Raw genomic sequence first — 14,435 nt, 5'->3', positions numbered from 1 at the left:
ATATTGAAAGCCCTGCCTTGGCCCTGTACCCCAACGTACGGTTCGTGCAAGTTGCTTCTTCAGGGGGGTATAAGGTCTTCCCACACTGTATGGTGCACACACAAAATGGCATCCCTACTCCTCACACATAATCTGCCCCCCTATAGTATAATGCCGCCCACCGTACATTTACCTGCACACAGTAGTTGCCTCACCCCCTCCACTTACACTATATTTCTGCAACAGTATGGTGTACACCACAGTACATTCTATCACACACAGTATGGCATCCCCCTCCGCCCACTAAATTTTTCCCCACACAGTGCAATGCCCCCAACAGTACATTCACCCGCAAGCAGAATTCTCCCCACACTATTCATCCTCACACTGTATGGTGCACACCACAGTACAATACCACACACAGTATAATGTCCCACACTTCCTCTAAGGCGTTCACCCGCACAGAGTAGTTTTCCTATATACTCCATTAATCTACACACAGGGTGCAAGCTGCAGTACATTCCCCCACAGTATAATGCCCAACACTCTTCATTATCCCACACACAGAATAATGTCCCCACAGAACATTCCTTCACACAGTATGGTGCCCCCCTCACACACCTTATTCCTCCACTCACAGCAAGGTGCATCCCATAGTGTATACACACACACACACACACACACACACACACACACACACACCATTCCTTCACACATTATGGTGCCCCCCTCACACACTGTATTCCTCCACTCACAGCAAGGTGCATCCCATAGTATATTCCCCTCCACACAGTATAATGTCCCTCACACATTACATTCCTTACCCATAGTATAATGAGGCATGTTGTCCTATCCACACAGCATAAGGCCTCTTTCACATGTCATGGTGATTCCTATACAGGGAAAACTAATATTAGTGAGATCCGTGGTCAGTGTCCATGCTCCATCTGTATGAACATATGATACATCCGTGTATCTCATCCATGTGCCGTCCGTGCGACACGTACCGGCGCCAGGGAAAAGTACAGTTCGCACTGATCCCAGGCGTCCAAAATCCCCGCCCACAAAACAGGGTATGGACATAAGGGCTGACAGGGCCAGTAGTTTGCAATTGTGACGGCAGAGCGCACGGTGCACTTTTTTCGGGAGTGTCTTCTTCTAGTAGGTGTACATTCCCTCAAAAAAGTTAAATCTATTGGCCCCGTCGGCACATGCCTCCGGACGTATGCCCCCAAGGGAACACACAATGCAATGTGAAAGCACCCTTAGGGTAATCGGCAGAACATTCTAACTGGTAAGTCATGAAGTTGTGAGCAGGGTTTATTAATTTAAATCATGGTCTTTGTTTGAAACTAGAGTCAAGTTGGTGATATTAGGAAAAATTCTGTATTATACAGTTGCCCTACCTTCTGGATGGAGACATTAAACTGACGCAGAGTAACACTATTCTGCGGTACATTGGCCGCAAGCATGGATTGTGTGAGTATGGACTTCTTATAGTTTTATGGTTGAAAGAGGACACAATGTCCATCAAGATCAACCTATAACCTAATATGTTGATGCAAAGGAAGGCAAAATCCCCACGAGTCAGATTCTAATTGCCCCATATTAGTGGGAAAATTCCTTCCTAATGCCACATACAGCATTCGGACAAGTTTCCTGAATCAGCATCCCATCACAGAATCCAAAACCCATAACCTGTAATATTTTATCTCGCTGCTTACACTGTTTTAGTTTATTAACTACCGAATTGGGGCTTTTGCTGATCTTTACCTTTTTCATGTGTTCTGTTATAGGTTAATCTCGCATAACCACTGGACTTGGCAAACTAGTTACGTCTGCAACTCCCATGTGCTTGTCCGCATGGTGGACAGGTGCAGGAGCTGCATGTTATGTACATGCACTAGTCTTGCCTGTAAATAAAAGCATGATTGCTAAGATGTTTTTTTTAATCATGGGACAGGATACTGTCTTTGCTCAGCATCTTTTGCATGTATTCCCCCAAACATTTGTTAGAATGGGTGAAAAACAATTAACATGCTACAGATTTGAAAAGCAACTTGATGCTTCCATCCTGTAATGAAAAAATAAGCTCAATCAGATTTCAGAAATCTTATTCACTTTGCACATATTGTACAGTGCTGCAATAATGCCATGTGTGAACATACTCTAAATACCATGTATCCTCTTAAAGGGAGCCTGTCATTTAAAAAAAAAAAAAAAAAAGCTGTTAATACCTTTTATAAAGGTGTGTGGCCGACTACCTGGAGGAAGTGAACTTTAATTCTCTAAGCAGCCTTCAACTGCTGGCATACAGTGAGTGGCAACTGTAATGACCCCTCGCACTGACTGACAGCCGACTCTGCACGAATGTACTGACACTGCTCAGCCGGCAGTCAGGATTTAAGTGCGGTGGCTGCATGGCTTTAGGCTATGTGCACACTTTGCAGATTCCACTGCGGATTTTTCCGCAGCGGAATTGCAAAATCCGCAGTGAAAACCCATCGCGGTTTTTACTGCGGATTTATCGCGGTTTTTACTGCGTTTTCTTCTGCGGATTTTCAACTGCAGTTTTCTATTGGAGCAGCTGAAAATCCGCAGAAAAGAAGTGACATGCTGCGGAATGTAATCCGCAGCGTTTCCGCGCGGATTTTTCTGCAGCATGTGCACAGCGTTTTTTGTTTCCCATAGGTTTACATTGAAATGTAAACTCATGGGAAACTGCTGCGGATCCGCAGCGGTCAAATCCGCTGCGGATCCGCAGCAAAATCCGCAAAGTGTGAATATAGCCTTAGAATTCTATTAACCTTTAGAATTCGATATCTGCAGGTTTATAGCGCTTTTGAGATGACATGTTCCTTTTAAGCTTTTCGAAATCATACTTTATAAAGACACGAAGTCCCCGATTCATCAAGACTAACGTTGTTGACTTCAGTTTTGATGGGTGGGTGTAATGATTCAGGCTGCCTCATAAATCCGGCTTATCTGTAAACTGGGTGCGTCACTGCACCTCCCTACAAATTTTACTACTGTCAATGACTGAAGTAAAATTTATGGTGTTGGGTACACTTCAGCTCATCATGATTTAGTCGAACTGGAGCATTCTGCACCAACTTCACTCATTTTGGCAGAGCTGGGCAAAACTGGCATGAAAACGTAACACCTGAAGCTTTTTTGTCAACCCTGGATTACTTAAAAATTTTGGCAATTATGAAAGTGTTTTGTCAGGGCCTAAATGTGTGTTTATACTAAAGCATAAGGGTTTTATATTGATGGACTGGCTGAACCATCTGAAGCGCACAATTGGATGCAACAGTTTTGGTTATGAAACTATTCTCCAACTTGGAAGAAGTTTGGTATCTTATAAAGATCAGCTTCTAGCCCACTGCCTACACCACTGACATTTGATGCTTGGGGCATAGTGTTGAGCTGTGTGTTTGCTTACTGTATTTTTGTGCGTTACAGGTGGCAATACTGAAAATGAAGAGAACTTTGTATCACTGTTTGAAAATGAATCCATGGATTTTCGAATGCGCATTGCTACTCTTTCCTATGATCCTCAGTTTGTAAGTAAAACCTTGTTTTTCATGTAGAAGAGCCCATTTATGACCTTGAAAATATCCATACTTCCAGGTTGCTAGGTACTGTATTTTTTGGACTATAAGATGCTTCGGACCACAAGACGCACCATAAGAAGCAGGTTTTAGAGGAGGAAATTAGAAAAAAAAATTGAAGCAAAAAATGTGGTCAGTTCTGTACTTAGTATCCCTATCCTGGTGTGCATGGGCCCCCACTCATCCCCCATTATGGTGTGCATCGGCCCCCTCTCATCCCTATCTTGGAATGCAGGGCCTTCATCTCTGAACTGGTGTGCATGGCCCCATCAGATAAAAAAAACAAAAAAAAAGCCCATTTACGCTTACCTTCCTCCACTCCCTCGCAGGGTCTTGTTCCAGTGCCAGCAGCTGCTTTATGCTTGTAAGCAGCGTATGGCAGGGGCATCATGCACTACTTACAAGTCAAAGAAAACCTAGTGTGTTTGAAACGTGTAGCTGCTATACGCTGCTATTTGGTCATGTGAACTTGCCTCCACAAGTCTGGTTTTATATGCAAGCAATAAATTATTCATTTCAGACTACTTGTTTTTTTTGCTTTGTTTTCTACAAGTCAAAGGACAACTGCCCGGAATACTCGCTGCTCTCCACGCCATTACTATATGCGAGGAGAGCCATGAGTATTCATTGCTAGCCGCAGGCATCCTGCAGCTGCCTGGCGGTCACGTGTGCCACTACTAAAGGGAATGAATATTCACTGCATTCAACTATGGTAGTGGAGTGCATTGAATATTGATTCCCTTTAATAGTGGGGACTCGGGACCGCCCGGAAGCTGCAGGAAGCTTGCGGCTTACACTGTGCTATCTACTAAAGAGCAATGAACACTCACTGCTCTCCACACACATAGTCCCGGCGTGGGGAGCAGTGAATATTCCGGCAGCCATCCTTTGTCTTGTAAGCAGCGCATGACATCCCTGCCATCCGCTACTTACAAACATAAAGTAGCTGCCGTCACCAGAACAGGATGTTGCAAGTGATCGGAGGAAGGTAAATGTAATGTTTTTTTAATTTTTTCTGATGGGGGCCAATCATACCAGAATAAGGATGGGGTCATGCATACCAGAATGATATTAAACACAAATGAATATTCACGGCCCTCCAAGCCCATGGGCGTGGAATGCAGTGAATATTCATTTCTCTTCAGCTGCGGGCACGTAAGCTAACCACAGCCGTCGACTCCTGCCTCCTGTGACCTGCCACTCCCCCCACCACAGCTAGAGCCGGTGCATCCAGACTAGAAGACGACTACACCCCCCCCCCCCCCCCTTCCATTTTCCTCCACATTTTTGGAGGAAAAAAGTGCGTCTTATAGTCTAAAAAATACGGTACTTATCAACCTTGGATGCATGGCCATTTTGTGCGCTCGATCACCGCTGGGTTTCAGCTGATTCTGACAGCTGACTCTTGGCACTCTTTGCTACGAGTGGTGCACTATAACTCCCTAAATGCGGCGATCGATATCGATTGCAACATTTAGAAGGCAGGCAGAGGAAAGTAACCCCCTATGCCATCCGATCTGCGACCCCTTGACGTCATCACTGGGCCCAATTGTTGCCATGGGGACACAATGTCGTCATGATGGCATCTAGTTAACCAGGCAATAACAGTGCATCATCTAGCTATCGTGCGTCTGCAGGCCTGACTGGTTATAATGCAATGCTCGTGCATTGCAATGCTTTATAACGGTGACCTGACTGCAAAAAAGTGACAGTTCCATAGTGGGACTAAGTAAAAAAGTAAAAGAAAAAAAAAAAAAATGTTTAAGAAAAAAAGTACACGTTTGGTATTGCCACATCCTGAACGACCCGAACTAGAAAACTGTCCAACTAGTTAACCCCTTCAGTAAACACCATAAAAAAATTTAAAAACTAGACAAAACATGATGCCTTATTATCATACCATGAACAAAAAGTGGAAAAAAAAGCGATCAAAAACATGATTGTAAATAAAAATGGTATCCCTGAAAACGTCATCTTGTCTCGCAAAAAAACAAGCCGCCATACTGCTCAATCAGCCAAAAAATAAAGTTGTATCTCTCAGAATAAAGCGATTCAAAAATAATTTATTTTTTCTATAAAATTTGTGTAAAAGCCCCAAAACTATAAATGTAGTTGCTGCGGCAAAAAATCAGTGATTTACAGTATCTGCTCCTTTTTTTTTTTTTTGCGTGGCATAAACTCGTATGCGGTGTTTTTTTTTATAATCTGCAGCATGTCAATTCCTTTTGCTGGTACGCTGCGTTTTCTGTGTGGAATTACCCATAGACTTGCATTAGATGCAGGGGAAATAAAAACGCACATTCAGTTTGTGTAGTTACACAGCATAAATGCATCAAGAATGGATGTAATCCGCACCTAAGAATGTTCATACCAGGAAATTTCAAAAACATAGCTGCTTTATTTAAAACGAGACACGCCAAAAAACACAGCATCCAAAAAACGCACACAATGAAAAAAATGCAAGTAAACGAACGTGCAGAAATTCTGCAACGTCAAAAACGACTCAAGAAACACTGATCGTGGGAACGCAGCTTGATTATTTTTCCATAAATAATGATTCCAGTGCAGCACAAGAAAAAAAAAGTGGAAATAATCTTTTTCATTTTACTTTTTCAGGAACAGCTGAAGGGACCGTACATCGAAAAGTTACCAACTGTATTGGCAAGATATTCTCGATTTTTGGGGCAAAGACACTGGTTTGTTGGGGACCAGGTAAATACTTTTTATTGGAGTTTTCTTTTATTTTTTTTATATACCTTACTTTAGATGCTAACATAATTATATAGCGCTGCGGAATATGTTGACGCTATATAAATAACATTATTATTATTATTATTTATTATAACATGTCTATCCCCTTAATGACCGGGACAATTTTTTTTTTTTAATCTGACAGTGTCAATTTGTGTAGTAATAACTTTGGAATGCTTCAACATATCCCATTGATTTTAAGATTGTACTTTATGATAATGGTAACTGTTTTGCTTTGATCTATAAAAATATCAGAAATTTGACAGAAATAATAAAAAAAAATTACAATTTTCAAACTTTGATTATCCCTTTAATCCAGATAGTCATACCACACAATCAATAATAAATAACATTTCCCTCATGCCTGCTGTACATCAGCACCATATGTAAAATGTTGTTTTATTTTGTTAGCATTTTAGGGGGTTTAAAAATGTAGCAGCAATTTTTCATTTTTTTTTTAAGGAAATATACATACGGTAACTTATTTTTATAGGGACCTGTTCAGTTTTGAAGTGACTTTGGGAGTGCTATATATTAGAAACTCCAAAAAGTGATACCATTTGAAAAACCACTACTCAATATATTCAAAATTGCTTTCAGGTAGTTCATTAACCCATTAGGTGCTTTTGAGGAATTAATGCAAAGTAGCATGACGGGAATAAAAAAGTTTATTCCCACCAAAATGTTTATAACTGAGCAGGCCGCTATAGCCGGGAGACTCTAAGGCCGTTATTTGGCCATGAACTGCCATGGCAAACATCAGGACCACACAATCCAATATCTCAGGGTGCCGATGGGGTTACAGAGTGAGCTTCCGCATTCTGTGAACCATTTAGATGCTGTAGTCATGATTAAGAGTGGCATTGCTTGCCTGAGGAGGTGGTGATGGCGAACTCAGTCGAGGGGTTCAAGAGAGGCCTGGATGTCTTCCTGGAGCAGAACAATATTGTATCATACAATTATTAGGTTCTGTAGAAGGACGTAGATCTGGGTATTTATTATGATGGAATATAGGCTGAACTGGATGGACAAATGTCTTTTTTCGGCCTTACTAACTATGTTACTATGTTACTATGTTACTATATCTAAGGGGTTAAACAGCCATGGTCAGTACCAACACAGCTGATAGCTGCTGGATTGTCACCCCTTGGTGGATGCTAGTGTCTTATATTACAGGCCAGTAGAGAGACGTATTGGTGATCACTAAGGGACTATATCATTTATAGTTTTGCATTTCTAATTCTATATATCTGTGTTTTCCATTTCAAAGCTTACGCTTGCAGATATTCTGATATATGATGCCCTTGATCAGCACAAAATTTTGGCTCCTACCTGTTTGCAAAACTTTAAGAACTTGCAGGACTTCCTTATAAGATTTGAGGTAAATGTTTTTCTAAGTTAAACTTGAAATAACTTTTAGTAGAGCCCAATTTTGTTTTCTTAATAAAATGCATCTTAACATGAAATCTCTTTGCTGAAAATCTGAAAAAAAATCCAATTGTTCTGTACATACAGCTCCTGGAAGGTCCATGTAGTTTTAAAGTAAAAGACAGCTTGAGTGGTTTGGTTGGGTAGTTATGTCACCTTCCATCTACCTCATATTTTCCAGCATTTATTTGGTAGCTTAGCAAGCAGTAAGAGACAGAATACGCATTGACTGCAGGATCAGATTACTCAGTGATTTTGTTACCATGGAGACACATAGATCAGGGCAGAGCTGTGGATGCAAAGTGGTAATAAGAGATGTGTAGCACCACTATTTTATATACTTTTGCTTTTGTTTTCTTTTTATTTGTTTTCGAACTACGGTATATAAGAAGAAAACCTCTGAAAAGGTTTAGACAGTCTTTAACTCTGCATCAATCTGTACATTTATAACTGATTGTGTGTTCTGTGCTTGAATGGAAATCCTACCACTCGGACAACACCTTCTCAATTACCGTATAAGCCGAGACCCCTAACTTTGCCACAAAAACTGGGAAAACTTAATGACTCGAGTATAAGTCTAGGATTGAAAATGCAGCAGCTACCGGTAAATTTAAAAAATAAAAATAGATACCAATAAAAGTAAAATTGAGACATCAGTAGGTTAAGTGTTTTTGAATATCCATATTGAATCAGGAGCCCCATATTATGCTCTATACAGTTCATGATGGGCCCCATAAGATGCTCCCACATAAAATATGCCCCATATAATCCTGCATAAAGGTTAATAATGGCCCCATAAGATGCTCCATAGAGATATTTGCCCCATATAGTGCTGCACAAATGCTGATTATGGCACCAAATGCTGTTGCTGCAATTAAAAAAAAAAAAAACCATCACATATTCAGGCCCCCGGTACTTGCAATATTCACCTGTCCACGTTCCACCGCCGGCCGCCGCTGTGTCTTCCGCGTTCTCTGCACTGACGCTCAGGCAGAGGGCGCGCACTAACCACATCATTGCGCCCTCTGACCTGAGCGTCACAGCAGAGAATGCGGAAGACTGAGCCCGGCGGTGGAACGAGGACAGGTGAATATCGTGCAATGCTGCTCACCCTCACCATTATACTCACCTGCTCTCGGCGCGGTCCCTGGCAGCTTCCCTGATGGTCTTCTCTGGGCGCTGACAGCTTCTTCTAGCATTGAGTGGTCACCGGTACCGCTCATTGCAGTAATGAATATTCAGCTCCACCCCTATGGGAGTGGAGTCGCGTCCATAATCATTACTGTAATGAGCGGTACCACATGACCGCTCAACCCTGGAAGAAGCTGTCAGCGCCTGGAGACCATCAGAGATGCAGGGACCACGCCAGGAGCAGGTGAGTGTGTGACAGCTGCCCCTTCCCTGCCGACCCCTGGGTATGACTCGAGTATAAACCGAGTGGGGCACTTTCAGCCTAAAAATATGGGCTGAAAATCTCGGCTTATACTCGAGTATATACGGTACTATTTTTCCCCATGTTAAATAAAAAACGGTCTGTCCATGCCACTGGTATCAACGCAGTTCCAGCAATGTCGGGGCTTGCTTGACATCATGAGCCCTGCAGCCAGTCAGCAGCCGCTAGTGGGCTTCTTCACTCTTCCTTCAGACATAGCTGACAATCGATGGATTTCAGTGTGCAGCAGCAGTTCTCACTTCTTCTAGATGTTACTATTGACTGAGGAAGCGAGACTGAAGCGGCCTATTAGTGGATGCTGAGTGGTGGAAGGTCTCACGTGACATAGTAATGTCACACAAGACTCTGCACCATCATTCCTGTGATGGCACCGGAGATCAATACAAGCTGTTTTTTTTTTGTTTTACATTGGAGAATATAGTAATTGAGAAGGTGGTTTTGAGTAGTGGACAACCTTTTACAGAGTATCTTTCACCAGTTTTACCATGTTAAATTGGCCACATTATGAAATAGTGGCTGCAGAACTGACTAAGGATATGTGCACACGTTGCAAATTTGCCTGTGGAATTTTCTATGCAGATTCTTCCCTCTTGCCAGAAAACGCAGGTGCGTTTTTTGTGCGTTTTTTCATGCGAATTTGTCTGTGTTTTTGTAACCTAAATAATTCTAACATACTTAAAAAAAAAAAAAAAAGTGATGTAATTTTTTGTCCAACCTTTTCATTTACATACTCCACTGAAGAATGTTTACACACATAGATAGAAAGATGATCGATAGATGATAGATACCAAGCCCAATGTTTAGTAATAAACATAATAAGATGGTACATAGAGTTAAATAAAGACACAGAAAAAAAAATCTGCTTTGGCCTGGGTTACACTTGTTCTTTGGCACAGAGAATTCCATAGTTTTATGGATCTTGCTATAAAATATTCCTGTTTATTTAAAAACCTACTTTCCGTTATATTTAAAGGGAACCTGTCACCCCGTTTTTTCAGTAGGAGATAAAAATACTGTTAAATAGGGCCTGAGCTGTGCTTTACAATAGGGTATTTTTTGTCCCCTGATTTCCCTACCTATGCTGCCGAAATACCTTACAAAAGTGGCCTTTTTCGCCTGTCAATCAGGCTGGTCAGGTCGGATGGGCGTGGTCACAGCGCTGTTTCTCCCCCACATCCTGCTTATGTTCCCGTTGGTGGCGTAGTGCTTCTCGCATGCGCAAGTGCCGAATGCACTGAGCAGCTGTAGAAAAAGAGCGCGCTCGCCGCTATTCAGCGGTTTCTCGGTGGGCGCGGCCATCTTCCTGAGGCCGCGCGTGCGCAGATGTAGTCTCCTGCTTCCCGGGGCTTCAGGAAAATGGCCGCGGGATGCCGCGCGTGCGCAGATGGACATCGCGGCGGCCATTTTCCTGAAGCCGATATTCGAAAAAGGCCACTTTTGTAAGGTATTTCGGCAGCATAGGTAGGGAATCAGGGGACAAAAAATACCCTATTGTAAAGCACAGCTCAGGCCCTATTTAACGGTATTTTTATCTCCTACTGAAAAAACGGGGGACAGGTTCCCTTTAAGGAAGGCCCCTTTTTATAACCAGTTTTAAGTATAAATTATTATTTTTATATAAGTTTTGAGTGTCCTCTCCAGATGGACCTTACATCTGGACATGGCCATTATGTCAACCTTCAGCCATAATTTCACACTAAATAATCCTAATAATCTTTTCAGGTACTGTAATAAATCATTTTCATCTTAAATTTTGGTTGCCCACCTGTGCTCAAGCTCTGCTATATATTTCTCATTCACTGATGCTCAATTAATCTGCCATATAACATGTTAGGACTGATTAATGATTTGTAAAATGTTGATAACTTTTTTTTTTTCATGTAAGTTACGAAAAAGACAACAGAGGGCACCATCGAGAGATAGTATTAAATGCGATCAACCTGAAGCATATAGGCAACTACTAAATAAATAGAAAAAATAAACATACCATAAACCAGGGACCACCAATAAATAATCAATATTTTATTAAAGTATACAAGAAGCCAAAAAATGCATTTAAAAACAATAGAGTGCCCACCAAGGGGTGGTATCACGCCCTGCGGACCTAAATGTACAGCTGAACATGCAAGTGGATCTAATACGGTACATAGTAAATGGAAAATATCACATAGAGACACTGGTCAGTGTTCCAAATACAAACTATTTTGACACCTGGTATGGGAAAAGAGGTCTTCCTTATATCCTGAGCCCAGCGTAGGTGTAATAGTAAACAAAAAAAGCAGAAGTCCCTGGAAATAGTAAGAGTAACAGGACAAAGTGCATACAGATATATACAAATGGTATTGAAAAGGAGCGAATATCTATATTCAAATCAAAGTACCTTGTTATGATATGTGTTATGAAAGGCAATTCAGTACTACAATGGACATAGCGGTCAGAGCACATACAGTGATCTGACAATAACCCAAAATCATAGAACGAGCTCTGAGACGTGGGAACTCTACAGACCGCAATCCCTAATCCTCTCCAAACAACACTAGAGGCAGCCGTGGATTGCGCCTAACTCTGCCTATGCAACTCGGCACAGCCTGAGAAACTAACTAGCCTGAAGATAGAAAATAAGCCTACCTTGCCTCAGAGAAATACCCCAAAGGAAAAGGCAGCCCCCCACATATAATGACTGTGAGTTAAGATGAAAAGACAAACGTAGAGATGAAATAGATTCAGCAAAGTGAGGCCCGACTTTCTTAACAGATCGAGGATAGAAAAGGTAACTTTGCGGTCTACACAAAACCCTAAAGAAAACCACGCAAAGGGGGCAAAAAGACCCTCCGTACCGAACTAACGGCACGGAGGTACACCCTTTACGTCCCAGAGCTTCCAGCAACAAATTAGACAAGCTGGACAGAAAAAATAGCAAACAAATAGCAAAGAAGAACTTAGCTATGTAGAGCAGCAGGCCACAGGAATGATCCAGGGAAAAGCAAGTCCAACACTGGAACATTGACAGGAAGCCAGGATCAAAGCATTAGGTGGAGTTAAGTAGAGAAGCACCTAACGACCTCACCAGATCACCTGAGGGAGGAAACTCAGAAGCCGCAGTACCACTTCCCTCCACCAACAGAAGCTCACAGAGAGAATCAGCCGAAGTACCACTTGTGACCACAGGAGGGAGCTCTGCCACAGAATTCACAACAGATATGCCAGGGACCTGCCCCTGACAAAGCCACTGCTGTGGCGACACGCGTTGGGCTCATACGCCCTCCGGACCTCCTAACACATACTCTGGTCGTGTTTAAAAGGTATTGTGTGGACTCCTTTTTTTCTGGAGGCCCAGAGGCCGCAGTTCATTTAATCTCTGCTCTGTCGATTTGACACCCTTTTGTGTATAGTATCAGCTTCGATTTATGTCCTGATCTTTGTATGGATATAACGGAGTCCTCTTTTCCCCTACCAGGTGTCAAAATAGTCAATGTGATATTTTCTATTTACTTTGTATTAGTTTCCACTTGCATGTTCAGCTGTGCATTTAGGTCCGCAGGGCTTGATCCCACCCCTTGGTGGGCACTCTATTGTTTTTAATGTATTTTTTGGCTTCTTTTGTGTACTCTAATAAAATCTTGCTGATTGCTGTGGCTCCCTTCTGCAGGATTAGTGTGCTTCCCAGTGTATGGGACTTTGCAGTGCTCCATATAAATGGTGTCAGTTGTGCATGTATTCCCCACCCCTTCCCTACATTCATTGTGCATAGAGCCATATTCAATCCAGACGAAACTTGTAAGTTCAGCATTACAGCTTGCTTAGGCTGGGTTCACACTGCTTTCTATGTGTCCGTTAGACGGACTACGTTACACCGCGGCATAACGCGGTGTAAAGCGGTCCATCTAACGGCGCCATTGAATACAATGTCGGACGTATCGCTAGTGCACGCCCACAATGGACGTGTGCTAGCGATGTGCCGTCATTGAGTGACGGACCCTGAGACGCGGGCTGCATCGTTTCCGGGTCCGTCACCGCTAGCGCAGATGGAGCTAGCAGATGCTCTATCTGTGCTAGCGTGCTGCATGACCGGCACTTGCGTTTACAGCGGCCCGTTACCGTATGTGTTGAACGGGCTGCTGTAAATGCAATGTGAACCCGACCTTACTGACACATGGCTTTAGAAGGAGAGTTGTGAATTGAAACAAGGAAAAGGTTTACAAAACTTAAACTTTAAAATATGGTCCGAGTATGAACCCCAAAGCACGAGACCCAAACGACCACTCATATATGCCTATAAGACTGTTTGGGTCAGGACTCAGGAGACTTATATTTCATACATGGACTGCATAATACAATTATTTCCCAATAAGTTTGAATGGGGTGTAACACACTGTGTTCTTTGCTCTTGTTGCAGCTTCTTTGACAAAAGTGAAGCTGCTTTTAGTGCTGAGATAAAACCTTATTTAAGTGACTTAAATTTTACTTTTTTTTTTGTTTCCCATTTTAGGCTCTTCCTCCTATTGCCGCATACTTAAAATCACCCCGTTGTAAGAAAACGCCTATTAATGGCAAAGCAGCATTTTGGTCCAACAAATAATCATGCACACATCCCAGTTGTCACTGATATACTTGGAGATTGAAGGGCTAATAATGTTTTTGTTTAATTTTTTCTAATTATAGTCTGTTTTATAACTCGTGTTGGCAATAATTTTGAAAAATAAACCAGTGCCTGGATATTTAAAGATTTCTTACAATCACACCTTGGAAGTCTTTTTGTTGGTAATGGCAGTGCAAACTTTTAATAACATTTTGGTTGTAATGATCAAATATAAAAAATAGAATGTAAGGTAAAAAATTACTAACTTACGCAGGGAATTTTTTTTTTTTTTTTTAATACAAATGTTTTTAAACATCCTATTTTTTGGTAACTTTTTCTAAAGTTCAAGTCCATATGCTCTATGAATAAAATGTGATTTTGTCGTAATGGTATTATTTCTGAGTGTTTTGTTTTTATGTCATTAAAATAGTTTTTCTTTTTTACGTCTACACAAGTGTCTTGAAAATAACTGTTTTATAACTCTTTTAATGGAGAGTTAAATAGGTTATGAGGATGAAATACTTAATTTCCCCAGGACAGGATGACAGGAGGCAGTCCTACTCATCCTCTAGGGACAGGAAACACACAAGAGGTTAAAAGCCCCCACCTCCAGTCCTGCCACCCCCATTCC

At 41.8% G+C, this 14,435-nt stretch overlaps 1 protein-coding gene across 1 annotated transcript in view; it reads left to right on the top strand.

Annotated features, from left to right (window-relative positions):
* The window catches only part of LOC138669667 (glutathione S-transferase 2-like), a 47,482-nt gene extending 33,291 nt beyond the window's left edge, over positions 1-14,191 (top strand). The window contains exons 4-8 of the mRNA XM_069756330.1: positions 1,377-1,458; positions 3,445-3,545; positions 6,210-6,305; positions 7,615-7,725; positions 13,715-14,191. Of these exons, the coding sequence (XP_069612431.1) occupies positions 1,377-1,458; positions 3,445-3,545; positions 6,210-6,305; positions 7,615-7,725; positions 13,715-13,804 (480 nt within the window). The 3' untranslated portion in view covers positions 13,805-14,191. The remainder of the gene's footprint in view (positions 1-1,376; positions 1,459-3,444; positions 3,546-6,209; positions 6,306-7,614; positions 7,726-13,714) is intronic.
* Positions 14,192-14,435: the final 244 nt, after the last annotated feature.

Source organism: Ranitomeya imitator, chromosome 3 (assembly GCF_032444005.1).
Source record: "Ranitomeya imitator isolate aRanImi1 chromosome 3, aRanImi1.pri, whole genome shotgun sequence".
NCBI lineage: Eukaryota > Metazoa > Chordata > Amphibia > Anura > Dendrobatidae > Ranitomeya > Ranitomeya imitator.
This window is presented reverse-complemented; position numbering and strand designations above follow the sequence as displayed.